At 42.6% G+C, this 12,914-nt stretch overlaps 1 protein-coding gene across 1 annotated transcript in view; it reads left to right on the top strand.

The window, feature by feature from the left end:
- The window catches only part of LOC141783153 (choline/ethanolamine transporter flvcr2b-like), a 32,413-nt gene that overhangs the window by 8,053 nt on the left and 11,446 nt on the right, over window positions 1–12,914 (top strand). Inside the window, exons 3-5 of the mRNA XM_074660230.1 lie at window positions 9,274–9,415; window positions 11,245–11,385; window positions 12,554–12,621. Coding sequence (XP_074516331.1) covers window positions 9,274–9,415; window positions 11,245–11,385; window positions 12,554–12,621 — 351 coding nt within the window. The remainder of the gene's footprint in view (window positions 1–9,273; window positions 9,416–11,244; window positions 11,386–12,553; window positions 12,622–12,914) is intronic.

Below are 12,914 nucleotides of genomic sequence, written 5' to 3' on the forward strand. Positions count from 1 at the left end.
AAAAGGGGAGAAGAGGAGAAAAAGGTGAGCTACTCAGGTAGCGTGCTTTTATCTCTTGAGATAGTGGGCGTTTCCCCGGAAAAGGCCCCACATTTCCTGTTAGCCTCATCCAATGGGAGTCCTTGTTTTGGATTCAACATGAAATCTCGCATGTAGGTGAGAGACTTTCGGAGCCGGCAGTTGGGACCCCTGCTGTGATCAGGCTTCTGGTTTCCCATGTAGGCCAAGGCTCTTTGTCTCGTGAGGTCCCTACAGTCCCCCTTTGTTCTGAAGAGTGGGACGCAGGTCCCGGTCTTTAGAGCATGAATGGGCCGAACAGTCCGTGTAGGTGATGGTAACCTGAGGGTTACACAGTCCATATTCCCGAGTGGGAAAGAGTTTGGGTAGTCCATGCCGTTCAGCGCATGACGTTTTACAGAGGCTCTAGTATCTGGGCAGATGATTTATCTATTTCTTGTTGCATCGTTTTACATTTATACATCATTCAACCTGAGGGAAACACCAATTTTATCACATTCTTTGCTGCTCGGAGAAGGAGGAAAGAATTAGGATTAGGGTTAATGTATGAAGCTTGGTGACACAAACAGAAGTTAATCTAGTTTGGCACGTAGTGTCTGGATGTACTTTTACATGCTGTGTGCAGCGATGGCCGTGATGATCCAACCACCAAGCAAAAGCACCAGGGCTATCCAATTCATCGGATGATCTTGATAGGACGATAACCCATTCATATGTGACGAAAATGTGGTGGTAAATCCAGTCGGTTTGAGACTGAACTGAACCAATTTAGTCCCTTCAGCCAGAAGCTGCTGTTGAAGGGTGTCGCCTATTGTGAGGTCGTGACCTCTGAACGCGTCCATGATCTCAATCTCCACGTCATGTCTGTCGGGGTTGAGATGATGGAGGACAATGTCATCGATGTGTATTGTAGCTCCCAATGGAATTGTTAAGAAAACACTGTCTGGTTAGGTAGTGTTAGTTTAGTGGCTGTATCATGGCGGTCATGACCCAATAGGGCTTCGGTGGCCGATGTACGAACAAGCCAGCGATTGCCAGCCCGTTCCACCCGTGTCTCCGTGGTCTCATCCCTGATGGTCATACTACCTGGACACTTCTGTTCGGGAGTGTCAACTCTCAGGCCGCAGAGGTAGTTTGTTACATCTTGAACAAAGGGGTTGCTTGGGCAAACCCGGTGTATGTCCTTTGTTTGGCACACATGTTCAGGTTGGGAATGAGGTAGAGAGACGGGTCGTCATCGTGGTAGGCAATGGTTGGTGGTGTTCTAAGGTGTACATGGGTGTGTTCTCTTCCTCTGAGAGTGGGGCCTGCCCCCCCCCTTTCGGGTGTGGAGGCTGCCCTCTCTCCTGGAAGTGCAAAAGGCTTAAGGTTATCTGGTCCGTGTGGATCCAGAAGGAAAGATCAGAACCCGGATTAGGTTCTGGAAAAGGCATGAGCATCGGTGGGGGTCCTCTGGACTCCTGGATGACGGCGGCTTGTCCGTCTGACCGATGAGCACGGGCTCTGCATCGTGAGTGCAGATGCAAATGGGATGTACGAGAGTCATCCCCTGAAGAGTGATGGAACCTAAGTGTTGGAACACATAAGGTTTAGTTCAAAACCGGAGTCAAGCAGATCAAGGGTGCTGATACAGCTCCTTATGAATACTGAGGTGTATATGCGTGTGGCATTATCCTTGCGGACAAGGTTGCCAAGGAGGTCAAGAATGGAGGTTGCGGTACGTTCGGTGTGGCGGTCCCAGGGAGCAACGTGGGCTCCTTTGGTTCCTTTCTCCAGCTTACGACGTAAACTTTGGTGGTAGAAGAGAATGGGATCCGGCCATGTCATACTGGTGGGGGGCTGTCGTCGGACTTCTTTGGAGTGTCCGGCAGCGCTGGTTGTTGACTGGCTGTCCCAAACTGTCTCATCGCTTCCTTGAAACACTTTCGAATCATGTTTTCCATTTCTTGCCAACCCTCCCCTCTGGGGGGGTTTGGGACTGCATCATTATACTTACCTCTTTGCTTGGGGTTTTGGTCGTACTGAAACCTCTTCGGTTGGAAGGTATCAGGTTGCCTTGGCCCGGCCTGATTGTGGAAGTAGCCTTGGTTACCACCCCCTTGGTTCTGTTGGTTACCATGCTGGAGAGGTGGTTGGCTACCATACTGGCGAGGTGGTTGGCGTCTCTGGTAAGTCACCCTGGCATTTTCCCAAGCACAAGGCATTTCGTTGCCTTCGAGTGCCAGGTCATTGCTCTCAGAGGACTGAATCCCCAGGACACGGGCGGCGTCGTCTTCTTGCCACTTAACAGGGCGTATCTGTGTCTCCCAGGCCATCTGCGCATACCTCCTGATCTCATGCATGCTGAGGTTGTTTGACCTGCTGGACATCGTGACATCATAACGCACACTTTCGTGGAGGTTGTGCAGGAACAGGGACTTGAAAGTTTGTTCTTCCTCCAGACCCGGGGCGTTACGTCCCTGAAAGTAAGCGGCTCTCAGGCGTCTGTAATAGTCTCTCGGGGACTCATGCTTTTTATGCATTACTGCGAAAGCGCCGAGAGTGGCAGAAGCTGGATCCGTATATGGAGAATACTCCTCTCGTAGGGCATTACAGAGGGCTGGATAGCAGTCTCTGATTTGTGGTGCCAAGGATTCCATGAAGACATGAACGCTTCTAGCCGTAGTCTTCCACACAAGCTTTAGCTCCTCACGTGACGAAGCGTGAGGTAGATCAAGAAGGCAGCGCTCGATCTCCCTGAGGTAGTCGTCGATGTTGGACTCTCGACTACTGGGATCAAAGCGCTCAATGTCCTTTGCCAGGGACTCAAGCTGATGGGTACGCAGGCCATGACTTCGGGGCGGGTAACCGCGGTCCGAGTCATCTGAAGACCCGTAGTCGCCTGGGTCACCCAAGCGGGAAGGACGATGGCTCCTCCTTCGTGCAGGGGGCGGAGTCCGGTTGGGGTTAGGTCGCGAGCTACGTGACGTTGAGCGATCGTCCGCGTATGAGGATCTAAAACCACTCACTTCTCGTGAGTAACTTACCCCTGTCCGGAGTGGAGGTGGAGATAGGTCAAACCGCAAAGTAGCACGGCTCTGGATGGATTGGGGTACACTCCTGGAGGGCAGTGAACCTGTGTCCATCGGGCGGGCTGCTACTTGGGCACGGTGACCATCACGAGTGATGGGGTTAGATGGGGTCCAGCCAAGGGTTTGGCTGGATGGATTAGCAGCAGAAACGTTCTCCGTATCTGAGTCAGGTGATTCTAAGGAGAACAGGTTAGCAGCGGTACTTACCTGTCTGGCCTGGGCCTCCTTCACTCTGGCCTCTGCTTCCTGCATGGCAGCCTGAAGCTGCGCATACGCGGCGTCAGTCTCCTCCAGCAGCCGAGCGCGATCTTCCTGTGTTCGGGAGACCTCGAAACGGTAATCCCGAACCTCCCTTTGTAGGTTGGAATTACCACACTCTGCAGCCTGGAGCTGCGCCTGGTGCTCGGCAGCTTGCCGCTGCGCTTTGCGGTCATACAACAAGACTAATTGACCGAGCACATCCGGGACGGTGCGCTGTGGCTTCCCGGTCGGCTGGTTGATAAACTCAACCAGCTCTATTATCTTACTTTCTACAGTGCTAGCACTGTAGCTATTAAGATTTTCTTTCTCCTCGAGGGAGAACTTGAGGAGGCCAGCGACCGCATCCTGCAGGCATGGATCGCTGGACTCATGGGGAGTCTCGGCTCCTGACTCACGGGTGTCGTTCCTACTCATTTGGCTGAGCTAGTAAACTATAACCCTGAGATATAAAATAGAAAGTTGATACTATGTTGCTGAAAGAAAAATGCACAGGTAAGAGGATTTGACCTGTGGATTACAAAACTGTGTTAGATTTGTTAAAGCTATCAGGCTCAAGTGTTACTCAAATCCTTTGGATGTTAATGAGTCACTTTAGCACCTTTAGTCAGTAACAGCTTATGTTAATGGGTTAGGGATTCCACAAAAACAAATAGCAACCAAAATTGCTATTTCAAACAAACAAGACAAAACTAACCACTAATACACACTTAAACAGTCCACACTGATTATATGCTTGACAAATCCTGAAAAGAAAATCAATTTTCAAAAATCTAAATTTTTGAAAAATTAATAAATCAAAAGTGACTATTCTGGATTATTGTACATGAATATTGCAACAACTGGTATCAGAGAGCCTCACACGGGGCACCATTTGTAGGGGATTTACAAATGGAACAGGTTTGGTTAATAATTCTTATTAATAATAATAATTCTATGAATATTATTTATTAAATTAGCTAATAACCAAACCTGTTCCATTTGTAAATCCCCTACAACTTTATTCCTTTGGCTTCGGGCCCTAAACCTGATGTTTCTAAGTTTTCATGCTGAAGTAGTTCACATATCCCCTTGGACGTTTAGAAGTAGTTCACATTAAGAAAGTAGGATCTCCATAAAGGCCTTTGAAGATCAAACAGTTTGTGTGCCAAAAGTAACTTCATAAGACATCTTTGATTTGCACCAATTGAGAATAAGCTTGTTTTGCATTTTTGACAAGTTATCAAGACTTCCTCTTCTTATTCAAAAGGCAAAAAAAAATTAGGGATAAAGTCGGTTCTTTGCTCCGGATATGTGACAGTGATTAAACAGAGATGACTCTCCAATTACTGTGTTGTACGGATCTCTAGCAAAAGGACCACAAGTTAAAGGAACAGTGTGTAACATATATTTAAATTTATATTATAGGAATATAATATTCATAACTATTTTTTAATTAATCACCTGAAACTAAGAATTGTTTTGTTTTCGTTAGCTAAGAATGAGTCCTTCATATCTACATAGGGAGCGGGTCCTCTTCATGGAGTCTGCCATGTTGCTCCACCATGTTTCTTCAGTAGCCCAGAACAGACAAACCAAACACTGGCTGTAGAGAGAGCCTTTCACGTTTTTACGTTACCTGAAGGCCACCATAGTTCACACTTGGGAAACTACACTAATGTGAGCCACAGAGTGCAAAACCGTGGTGCCGCCAGTCGACGTCTGACTTCTGTTGCTCCTAAAGTAGCGTTATTAGCAAGGCGAACAGTGTTACTGACTAAAGGTGCTAAAGTGACTCATTAACATCCAAAGGATTTGAGTAACACTTGAGCCTGATAGCTTTAACAAATCTAACACAGTTTTGTAATCCACAGGTCAAATCCTCTTACCTGTGCATTTTTCTTTCAGCAACATAGTATCAACTTTCTATTTTATATCTCAGGGTTATAGTTTACTAGCTCAGCCAAATGAGTAGGAACGACACCCGTGAGTCAGGAGCCGAGACTCCCCATGAGTCCAGCGATCCATGCCTGCAGGATGCAGGCATGGATCGCTGGACTCATGGGCTCCTGACTCACGGGTGTCGTTCCTACTCATTTGGCTGAGCTAGTAAACTATAACCCTGAGATATAAAATAGAAAGTTGATACTATGTTGCTGAAAGAAAAATGCACAGGTAAGAGGATTTGACCTGTGGATTACAAAACTGTGTTAGATTTGTTAAAGCTATCAGGCTCAAGTGTTACTCAAATCCTTTGGATGTTAATGAGTCACTTTAGCACCTTTAGTCAGTAACAGCTTATGTTAATGGATTAGGGATTCCACAAAAACAAATAGCAACCAAAATTGCTATTTCAAACAAACAAGACAAAACTAACCACTAATACACACTTAAACAGTCCACACTGATTATATGCTTGACAAATCCTGAAAAGAAAATCAATTTTCAAAAATCTAAATTTTTGAAAAATTAATAAATCAAAAGTGACTATTCTGGATTATTGTACATGAATATTGCAACAACTGGTATCAGAGAGCCTCACACGGGGCACCATTTGTAGGGGATTTACAAATGGAACAGGTTTGGTTAATAATTCTTATTAATAATAATAATTCTATGAATATTATTTATTAAATTAGCTAATAACCAAACCTGTTCCATTTGTAAATCCCCTACAACTTTATTCCTTTGGCTTCGGGCCCTAAACCTGATGTTTCTAAGTTTTCATGCTGAAGTAGTTCACATATCCCCTTGGACGTTTAGAAGTAGTTCACATTAAGAAAGTAGGATCTCCATAAAGGCCTTTGAAGATCAAACAGTTTGTGTGCCAAAAGTAACTTCATAAGACATCTTTGATTTGCACCAATTGAGAATAAGCTTGTTTTGCATTTTTGACAAGTTATCAAGACTTCCTCTTCTTATTCAAAAGGCAAAAAAAAATTAGGGATAAAGTCGGTTCTTTGCTCCGGATATGTGACAGTGATTAAACAGAGATGACTCTCCAATTACTGTGTTGTACGGATCTCTAGCAAAAGGACCACAAGTTAAAGGAACAGTGTGTAACATATATTTAAATTTATATTATAGGAATATAATATTCATAACTATTTTTTAATTAATCACCTGAAACTAAGAATTGTTTTGTTTTCGTTAGCTAAGAATGAGTCCTTCATATCTACATAGGGAGCGGGTCCTCTTCATGGAGTCTGCCATGTTGCTCCACCATGTTTCTTCAGTAGCCCAGAACAGACAAACCAAACACTGGCTGTAGAGAGAGCCTTTCACGTTTTTACGTTACCTGAAGGCCACCATAGTTCACACTTGGGAAACTACACTAATGTGAGCCACAGAGTGCAAAACCGTGGTGCCGCCAGTCGACGTCTGACTTCTGTTGCTCCTAAAGTAGCGTTATTAGCAAGGCGAACAGTGTTACTGACTAAAGGTGCTAAAGTGACTCATTAACATCCAAAGGATTTGAGTAACACTTGAGCCTGATAGCTTTAACAAATCTAACACAGTTTTGTAATCCACAGGTCAAATCCTCTTACCTGTGCATTTTTCTTTCAGCAACATAGTATCAACTTTCTATTTTATATCTCAGGGTTATAGTTTACTAGCTCAGCCAAATGAGTAGGAACGACACCCGTGAGTCAGGAGCCGAGACTCCCCATGAGTCCAGCGATCCATGCCTGCAGGATGCAGGCATGGATCGCTGGACTCATGGGCTCCTGACTCACGGGTGTCGTTCCTACTCATTTGGCTGAGCTAGTAAACTATAACCCTGAGATATAAAATAGAAAGTTGATACTATGTTGCTGAAAGAAAAATGCACAGGTAAGAGGATTTGACCTGTGGATTACAAAACTGTGTTAGATTTGTTAAAGCTATCAGGCTCAAGTGTTACTCAAATCCTTTGGATGTTAATGAGTCACTTTAGCACCTTTAGTCAGTAACAGCTTATGTTAATGGATTAGGGATTCCACAAAAACAAATAGCAACCAAAATTGCTATTTCAAACAAACAAGACAAAACTAACCACTAATACACACTTAAACAGTCCACACTGATTATATGCTTGACAAATCCTGAAAAGAAAATCAATTTTCAAAAATCTAAATTTTTGAAAAATTAATAAATCAAAAGTGACTATTCTGGATTATTGTACATGAATATTGCAACAACTGGTATCAGAGAGCCTCACACGGGGCACCATTTGTAGGGGATTTACAAATGGAACAGGTTTGGTTAATAATTCTTATTAATAATAATAATTCTATGAATATTATTTATTAAATTAGCTAATAACCAAACCTGTTCCATTTGTAAATCCCCTACAACTTTATTCCTTTGGCTTCGGGCCCTAAACCTGATGTTTCTAAGTTTTCATGCTGAAGTAGTTCACATATCCCCTTGGACGTTTAGAAGTAGTTCACATTAAGAAAGTAGGATCTCCATAAAGGCCTTTGAAGATCAAACAGTTTGTGTGCCAAAAGTAACTTCATAAGACATCTTTGATTTGCACCAATTGAGAATAAGCTTGTTTTGCATTTTTGACAAGTTATCAAGACTTCCTCTTCTTATTCAAAAGGCAAAAAAAAATTAGGGATAAAGTCGGTTCTTTGCTCCGGATATGTGACAGTGATTAAACAGAGATGACTCTCCAATTACTGTGTTGTACGGATCTCTAGCAAAAGGACCACAAGTTAAAGGAACAGTGTGTAACATATATTTAAATTTATATTATAGGAATATAATATTCATAACTATTTTTTAATTAATCACCTGAAACTAAGAATTGTTTTGTTTTCGTTAGCTAAGAATGAGTCCTTCATATCTACATAGGGAGCGGGTCCTCTTCATGGAGTCTGCCATGTTGCTCCACCATGTTTCTTCAGTAGCCCAGAACAGACAAACCAAACACTGGCTGTAGAGAGAGCCTTTCACGTTTTTACGTTACCTGAAGGCCACCATAGTTCACACTTGGGAAACTACACTAATGTGAGCCACAGAGTGCAAAACCGTGGTGCCGCCAGTCGACGTCTGACTTCTGTTGCTCCTAAAGTAGCGTTATTAGCAAGGCGAACAGTGTAATCACGGTTTTTCACTCAGCGGCTCACATTACTGCAGTATTGAAAAGGGAGGAGTGAGCGGAGGGGTACTCAGTTGGTTGCAATCTGCAACCACACCACTAGATGTTACCAAATCCTAGACAATATCCCTTTAAATGAATAATTCTTCAAGTGGCAAAGTACATGTCCCTCTAAATATGACCCCTTACATTAGCTGCACTTCTTAAAGCAATAGTTTTACATTTTGGGAAATATGCTTATTTGCTTTCCGGTGAAGAGTTAGATGAGATAAGGTTATAGCCAGCAGCTGGTTAGCTTAGCTTAGCATAAAGATTGGAAACAGGGAAACAGCTAGCCTGTCTTGGTCCAACATAACCTCCCATACAACAGCCAATTGAAGTTTTTATATTTCTTTTTTAGTACGAATTAAACAAACAAGATATAATGTGTTGATTAGTGAACTTTAGAGGTGCCGATTGGTTGGTTTGGTTACATTTGGATAGGGCGCTAACATCGCCTGGCTGTATTTCCCAAAATGTCGAACTGTTCCTTTAACACCCCCCTCTTTGACATATTTTGAATGTAGTCACTACATACGGTAAATGAGCAGCGTATTATTGATGTGTTTACAATAGCGGGTAACCATCAAAAGTTCACGTCTAACTGTTAGACGTTAGTTAGACGTGAACTTTTGTTGCATAATTTGTTTGTCAAGGCAGAGGAAAAACAAACACATATTTCGTTATTTCACACCTTTCCCCACTTTTGTAATGATGCTTTAAGTAATGATGTGTACTGAGTGCAGCTGTGTGTGTGTGCGTAGCCGTCAGCTACAGGCGCACGAGTCATTTGTTAAATTTTGTGCCTCTCACCTACAGCTGGGTATCGCCATTGGGTTCCTGCTCCCACCCATCCTGGTGCCTAATGTGGACGATGTGGAGGAGCTGGCGAGCCACATTAGAATCATGTTCTACATCAGCGCAGGAGTGGCCACCTTCATCTTCATCCTCGTGGTCATTGGTAAGATGACTATTCACATCCACCGGGTCATAGAGCAGTCAGGGCTCTTTGCTCACTCATGCAATAATAGCCTCTTTCAATGTCATATAACTCCCACAGTCATGGTTGTGAAAATGTATAAAGCAAAGAGTCATCCTGACAGTTTGTGCTTTCCAGCGGTAGGGACTGTGACAAAGCTGCTACCTCACCTCCTTTGTCCCCCGCAGTAATGCCATTACCACTTTTTAGTTGGCATTGTAATGGTATTTTTAGATGAGAACACAAGTGATTCTCTAATAGGATGCAACATCATTGTTTAACACACCATTTCATTCATTTTTACACGGTAGAGCCTCTTATCCCGTTGTCGGGCTCCTCAGGCAGCACTGCTGGACAGCTGAGTCTCCCTGAGATGTGCTTTCTACCGAAAACTCAACAGCATCGCAGTCCACTGGATGAGCAGCTGCAGTAATTGCTGTAATTGTTCACCTTTTGATGAGATGTGTTCAGACACCATGTGAAATACATGCAGGAACTCAGGGAGTCATGGAAGTGTTTTATGAAATCATCTTCCCCGTCAGCTCTGTTAAATCCTCCGTTCACCTCCATGAAGGGCTGAAACTCACCGACAGGCAGAGAAACACGGTGAAGCTTCACCACAGGTTTTTTTCTGGGAGGTGTGGACCGGGCAACCTGCTAAACCCAGTAGTAACATATGAAATGGTTTACTTACCCAGAATGTAGTGTTACTGCATTCAAAGATATTGGAAATGTTACTCATCCCAGACGATTTCAACCTACCATCAAAATAATAAAACCCATTAATAGGTACTATGTTAACTGGAAAAAAACACAACAATAACAACCACTATTGATACAGCATGTATTGCTTCAACATTATTATTACTTTATTAGCTGCAAATTGCTATGTGGACACTCTAATTTTTGCATCAAGGGTGTGGTAATAATCTTGATTATATCAGATCAGGTATAAAAGTCATCAAGAGACAGGCAATACAATGTGGCATTAGTCTATTCAGAGACCATGCTATTCTGTGTATCCATCTCTGCAAAAATAACAAAAAGTAGGGCTGTCCTCCTCCAAGAAATTCTTGCTAAAAGGCAGATACTACTGAGTTTGAGAACATGATTATATTAAGTGAATATGGCTAAAAATGTGATCTTATTGAACATGCGAGTGTCCCTCTCAGTGGCCTGTCAATTAGAGTTGGTACTAGGGCTGTCCTCGACCAAAGAAATTCTTAGTCGACTAACACTCGTACGATTTTGACAACAAATTGATTAGTTGATTTAATCCAACAGATCTGTAAAACTGAGTTTCTCCACAAAGAATCATACTTTAAATCTTGTGTTTACCAGAGATGTGCTCATTAGTTTCTTGGAAATAAGTCATTCAACATGAAGAAAGCATAAAAAATGACTAATCGACTAAAGAAATCTTAGTCGATTAAGACCAAAACGACCTCTTAGTCGACTAATCGACTAAGAGGAGGCAGCCCTACAAAAATGTATTCTTCTTTTCTTTTCTTTTTATTTAGCACTTTTCAAAAGGTACAAATTGGTTTATAGAGACAAGGAATTAATATGAACCTAATTAAAGGTAAGGTGGTAATGATTAGTGTTGGTTTAACTGACTCTTCCTTTGACTTATTATTATTGACTTATTTTGCTTTAACTGTTACTCGTCTGCCTGTCAGTATGACCTTCGGCTTCTACTCCATCAGTGTCTGTACTGGCTGATCAGGGAACAGACGATGCATCATCACAACAAGCTTAATGAAAGAACATACAAATAACCTCCTGAAATATTGTGTGATTGTCTCTTCCAGTGTTTCAGGAGAAACCAGAGATCCCTCCCACGCAGGCCCAGGCTCAGGCCAGGAGCATCTCCCGTGACGAGTACTCGTACATGGCTTCTTTCTTGAGGCTGCTGCGCAACAAGCCCTTCATGCTCCTGGTGGTCAGCTACGGTGAGTCCCCTCCTGTTGCCTGTACTTCCACAAACAGACTCGTGGAACAGGTGACACCTTGTCTCGAGGAACAGATGTTTAGGTGTTTTATTTATACTTCTCCACTGATGTTTATCCAGGGCTGCCACTGTTGATGAATCTACTATATATTCATTTGACTATGTCAAGAAAATTGTGAAAATGCCGATCACAAGTTCTGAGAGTCCAAGATGACATCTTTAGATTGCTTGTTTTGTCTGATCATCAATCCAAAACCCAGAGATATTTAAGTCACAATGATATCAAACAGAGAAAAGCAGGAAAACATCACATTTGAGAGGCTAGAACTAGTATATGTTTGCTGTTTTTCCTTGATTATATTAGTGATTAATCAAATATCTGAATTGTTGTAAGCTGATTCACTTACATCAAAGTTCCCTACATGATATTAGTTAGTTGGAATACTCTTTAACTCTCCAAAAATACTAATTTGAGCTTGCCGTAGGTTCATAGGAAGGTCACATAAAAATGATATCATAAAGATAGCAGAGGAGGAAGTCCAGATCTGTGTCTTCTTCACATGCGTCTGTGTCATAATGGCGTCTGGATGACATCATTGCGACATGCAGGTCATCCTCCAACATCTCGCTTTTATCACACATCCAGAGGAGGAAGTTGTTGCAATATGGAGGTGAAACGTAGAGATGTAAAAGCCTCAAAATAGATGTCTGCTGTTGAAGCTGCCACTTTCATATTTGTGGAAACTCACCGTCTTTATCAGCTGCAGATATGAGGATGTGTCATCATAACAACACATAAACTTCCACTGCACTGCGTAATGTGTGATATTGATTTAATGGTCTTTTGAGATGTCACATTTTTTTGCTCAAAGGTCGCTATCTAATGAAGGCAATGTTAATGATTGACAGTGTGAAGCATATTAAAATGTGTTAGTCTACCTTTAATGTGCCTGAACAGGATTTTAAGGTGAATTTGTGTCTTTGTGCTCCATAAACTTAAATGTTATTAGCCAAGTAGTGAAAAAGTCTGAAGGCTATAAAGGACTTGATGTGTGAAGTTGTCAGCTGTGTGTTTTTAGGGGGCATCTTGAGGTCCCATCTGCACCCTCTTCTTTCCCTACAGGTCTTCTCAAAATAGACAAACACTGATTTCTGTTTGTTGTCTGCAGGGCTGAACGTTGGCTGTTTCTACTCTATTTCCACGCTGTTGAATCGGATGATCATTGAACACTATCCAGTAAGTCCCAGTGCGTCTGCTCCACAATATGCTACTGCCTCATATACTTTATTTACCACCAGACAAGGGTTGTGTCTAGTAGGTAACCCACAAGTTGCGAAAACGTGCAAAAACTCTTGCAAGACTCGCTGCCCGACGACCTATCCTAACCTTAATCATTTGAGGTTAATGCCTAACCTTAACCATTTAAGGTTAAACCATTTGAGGTTTATGCATAACCTTAATCATTCAAGGTTAAACCATTTGAGGTTAATGCCTAACCTTAACCATTTGAGGTCAATGCCTAACCTGAA

This window comes from Sebastes fasciatus, chromosome 15 (assembly GCF_043250625.1).
Source record: "Sebastes fasciatus isolate fSebFas1 chromosome 15, fSebFas1.pri, whole genome shotgun sequence".
NCBI classification, from domain to species: Eukaryota; Metazoa; Chordata; class Actinopteri; order Perciformes; family Sebastidae; genus Sebastes; species Sebastes fasciatus.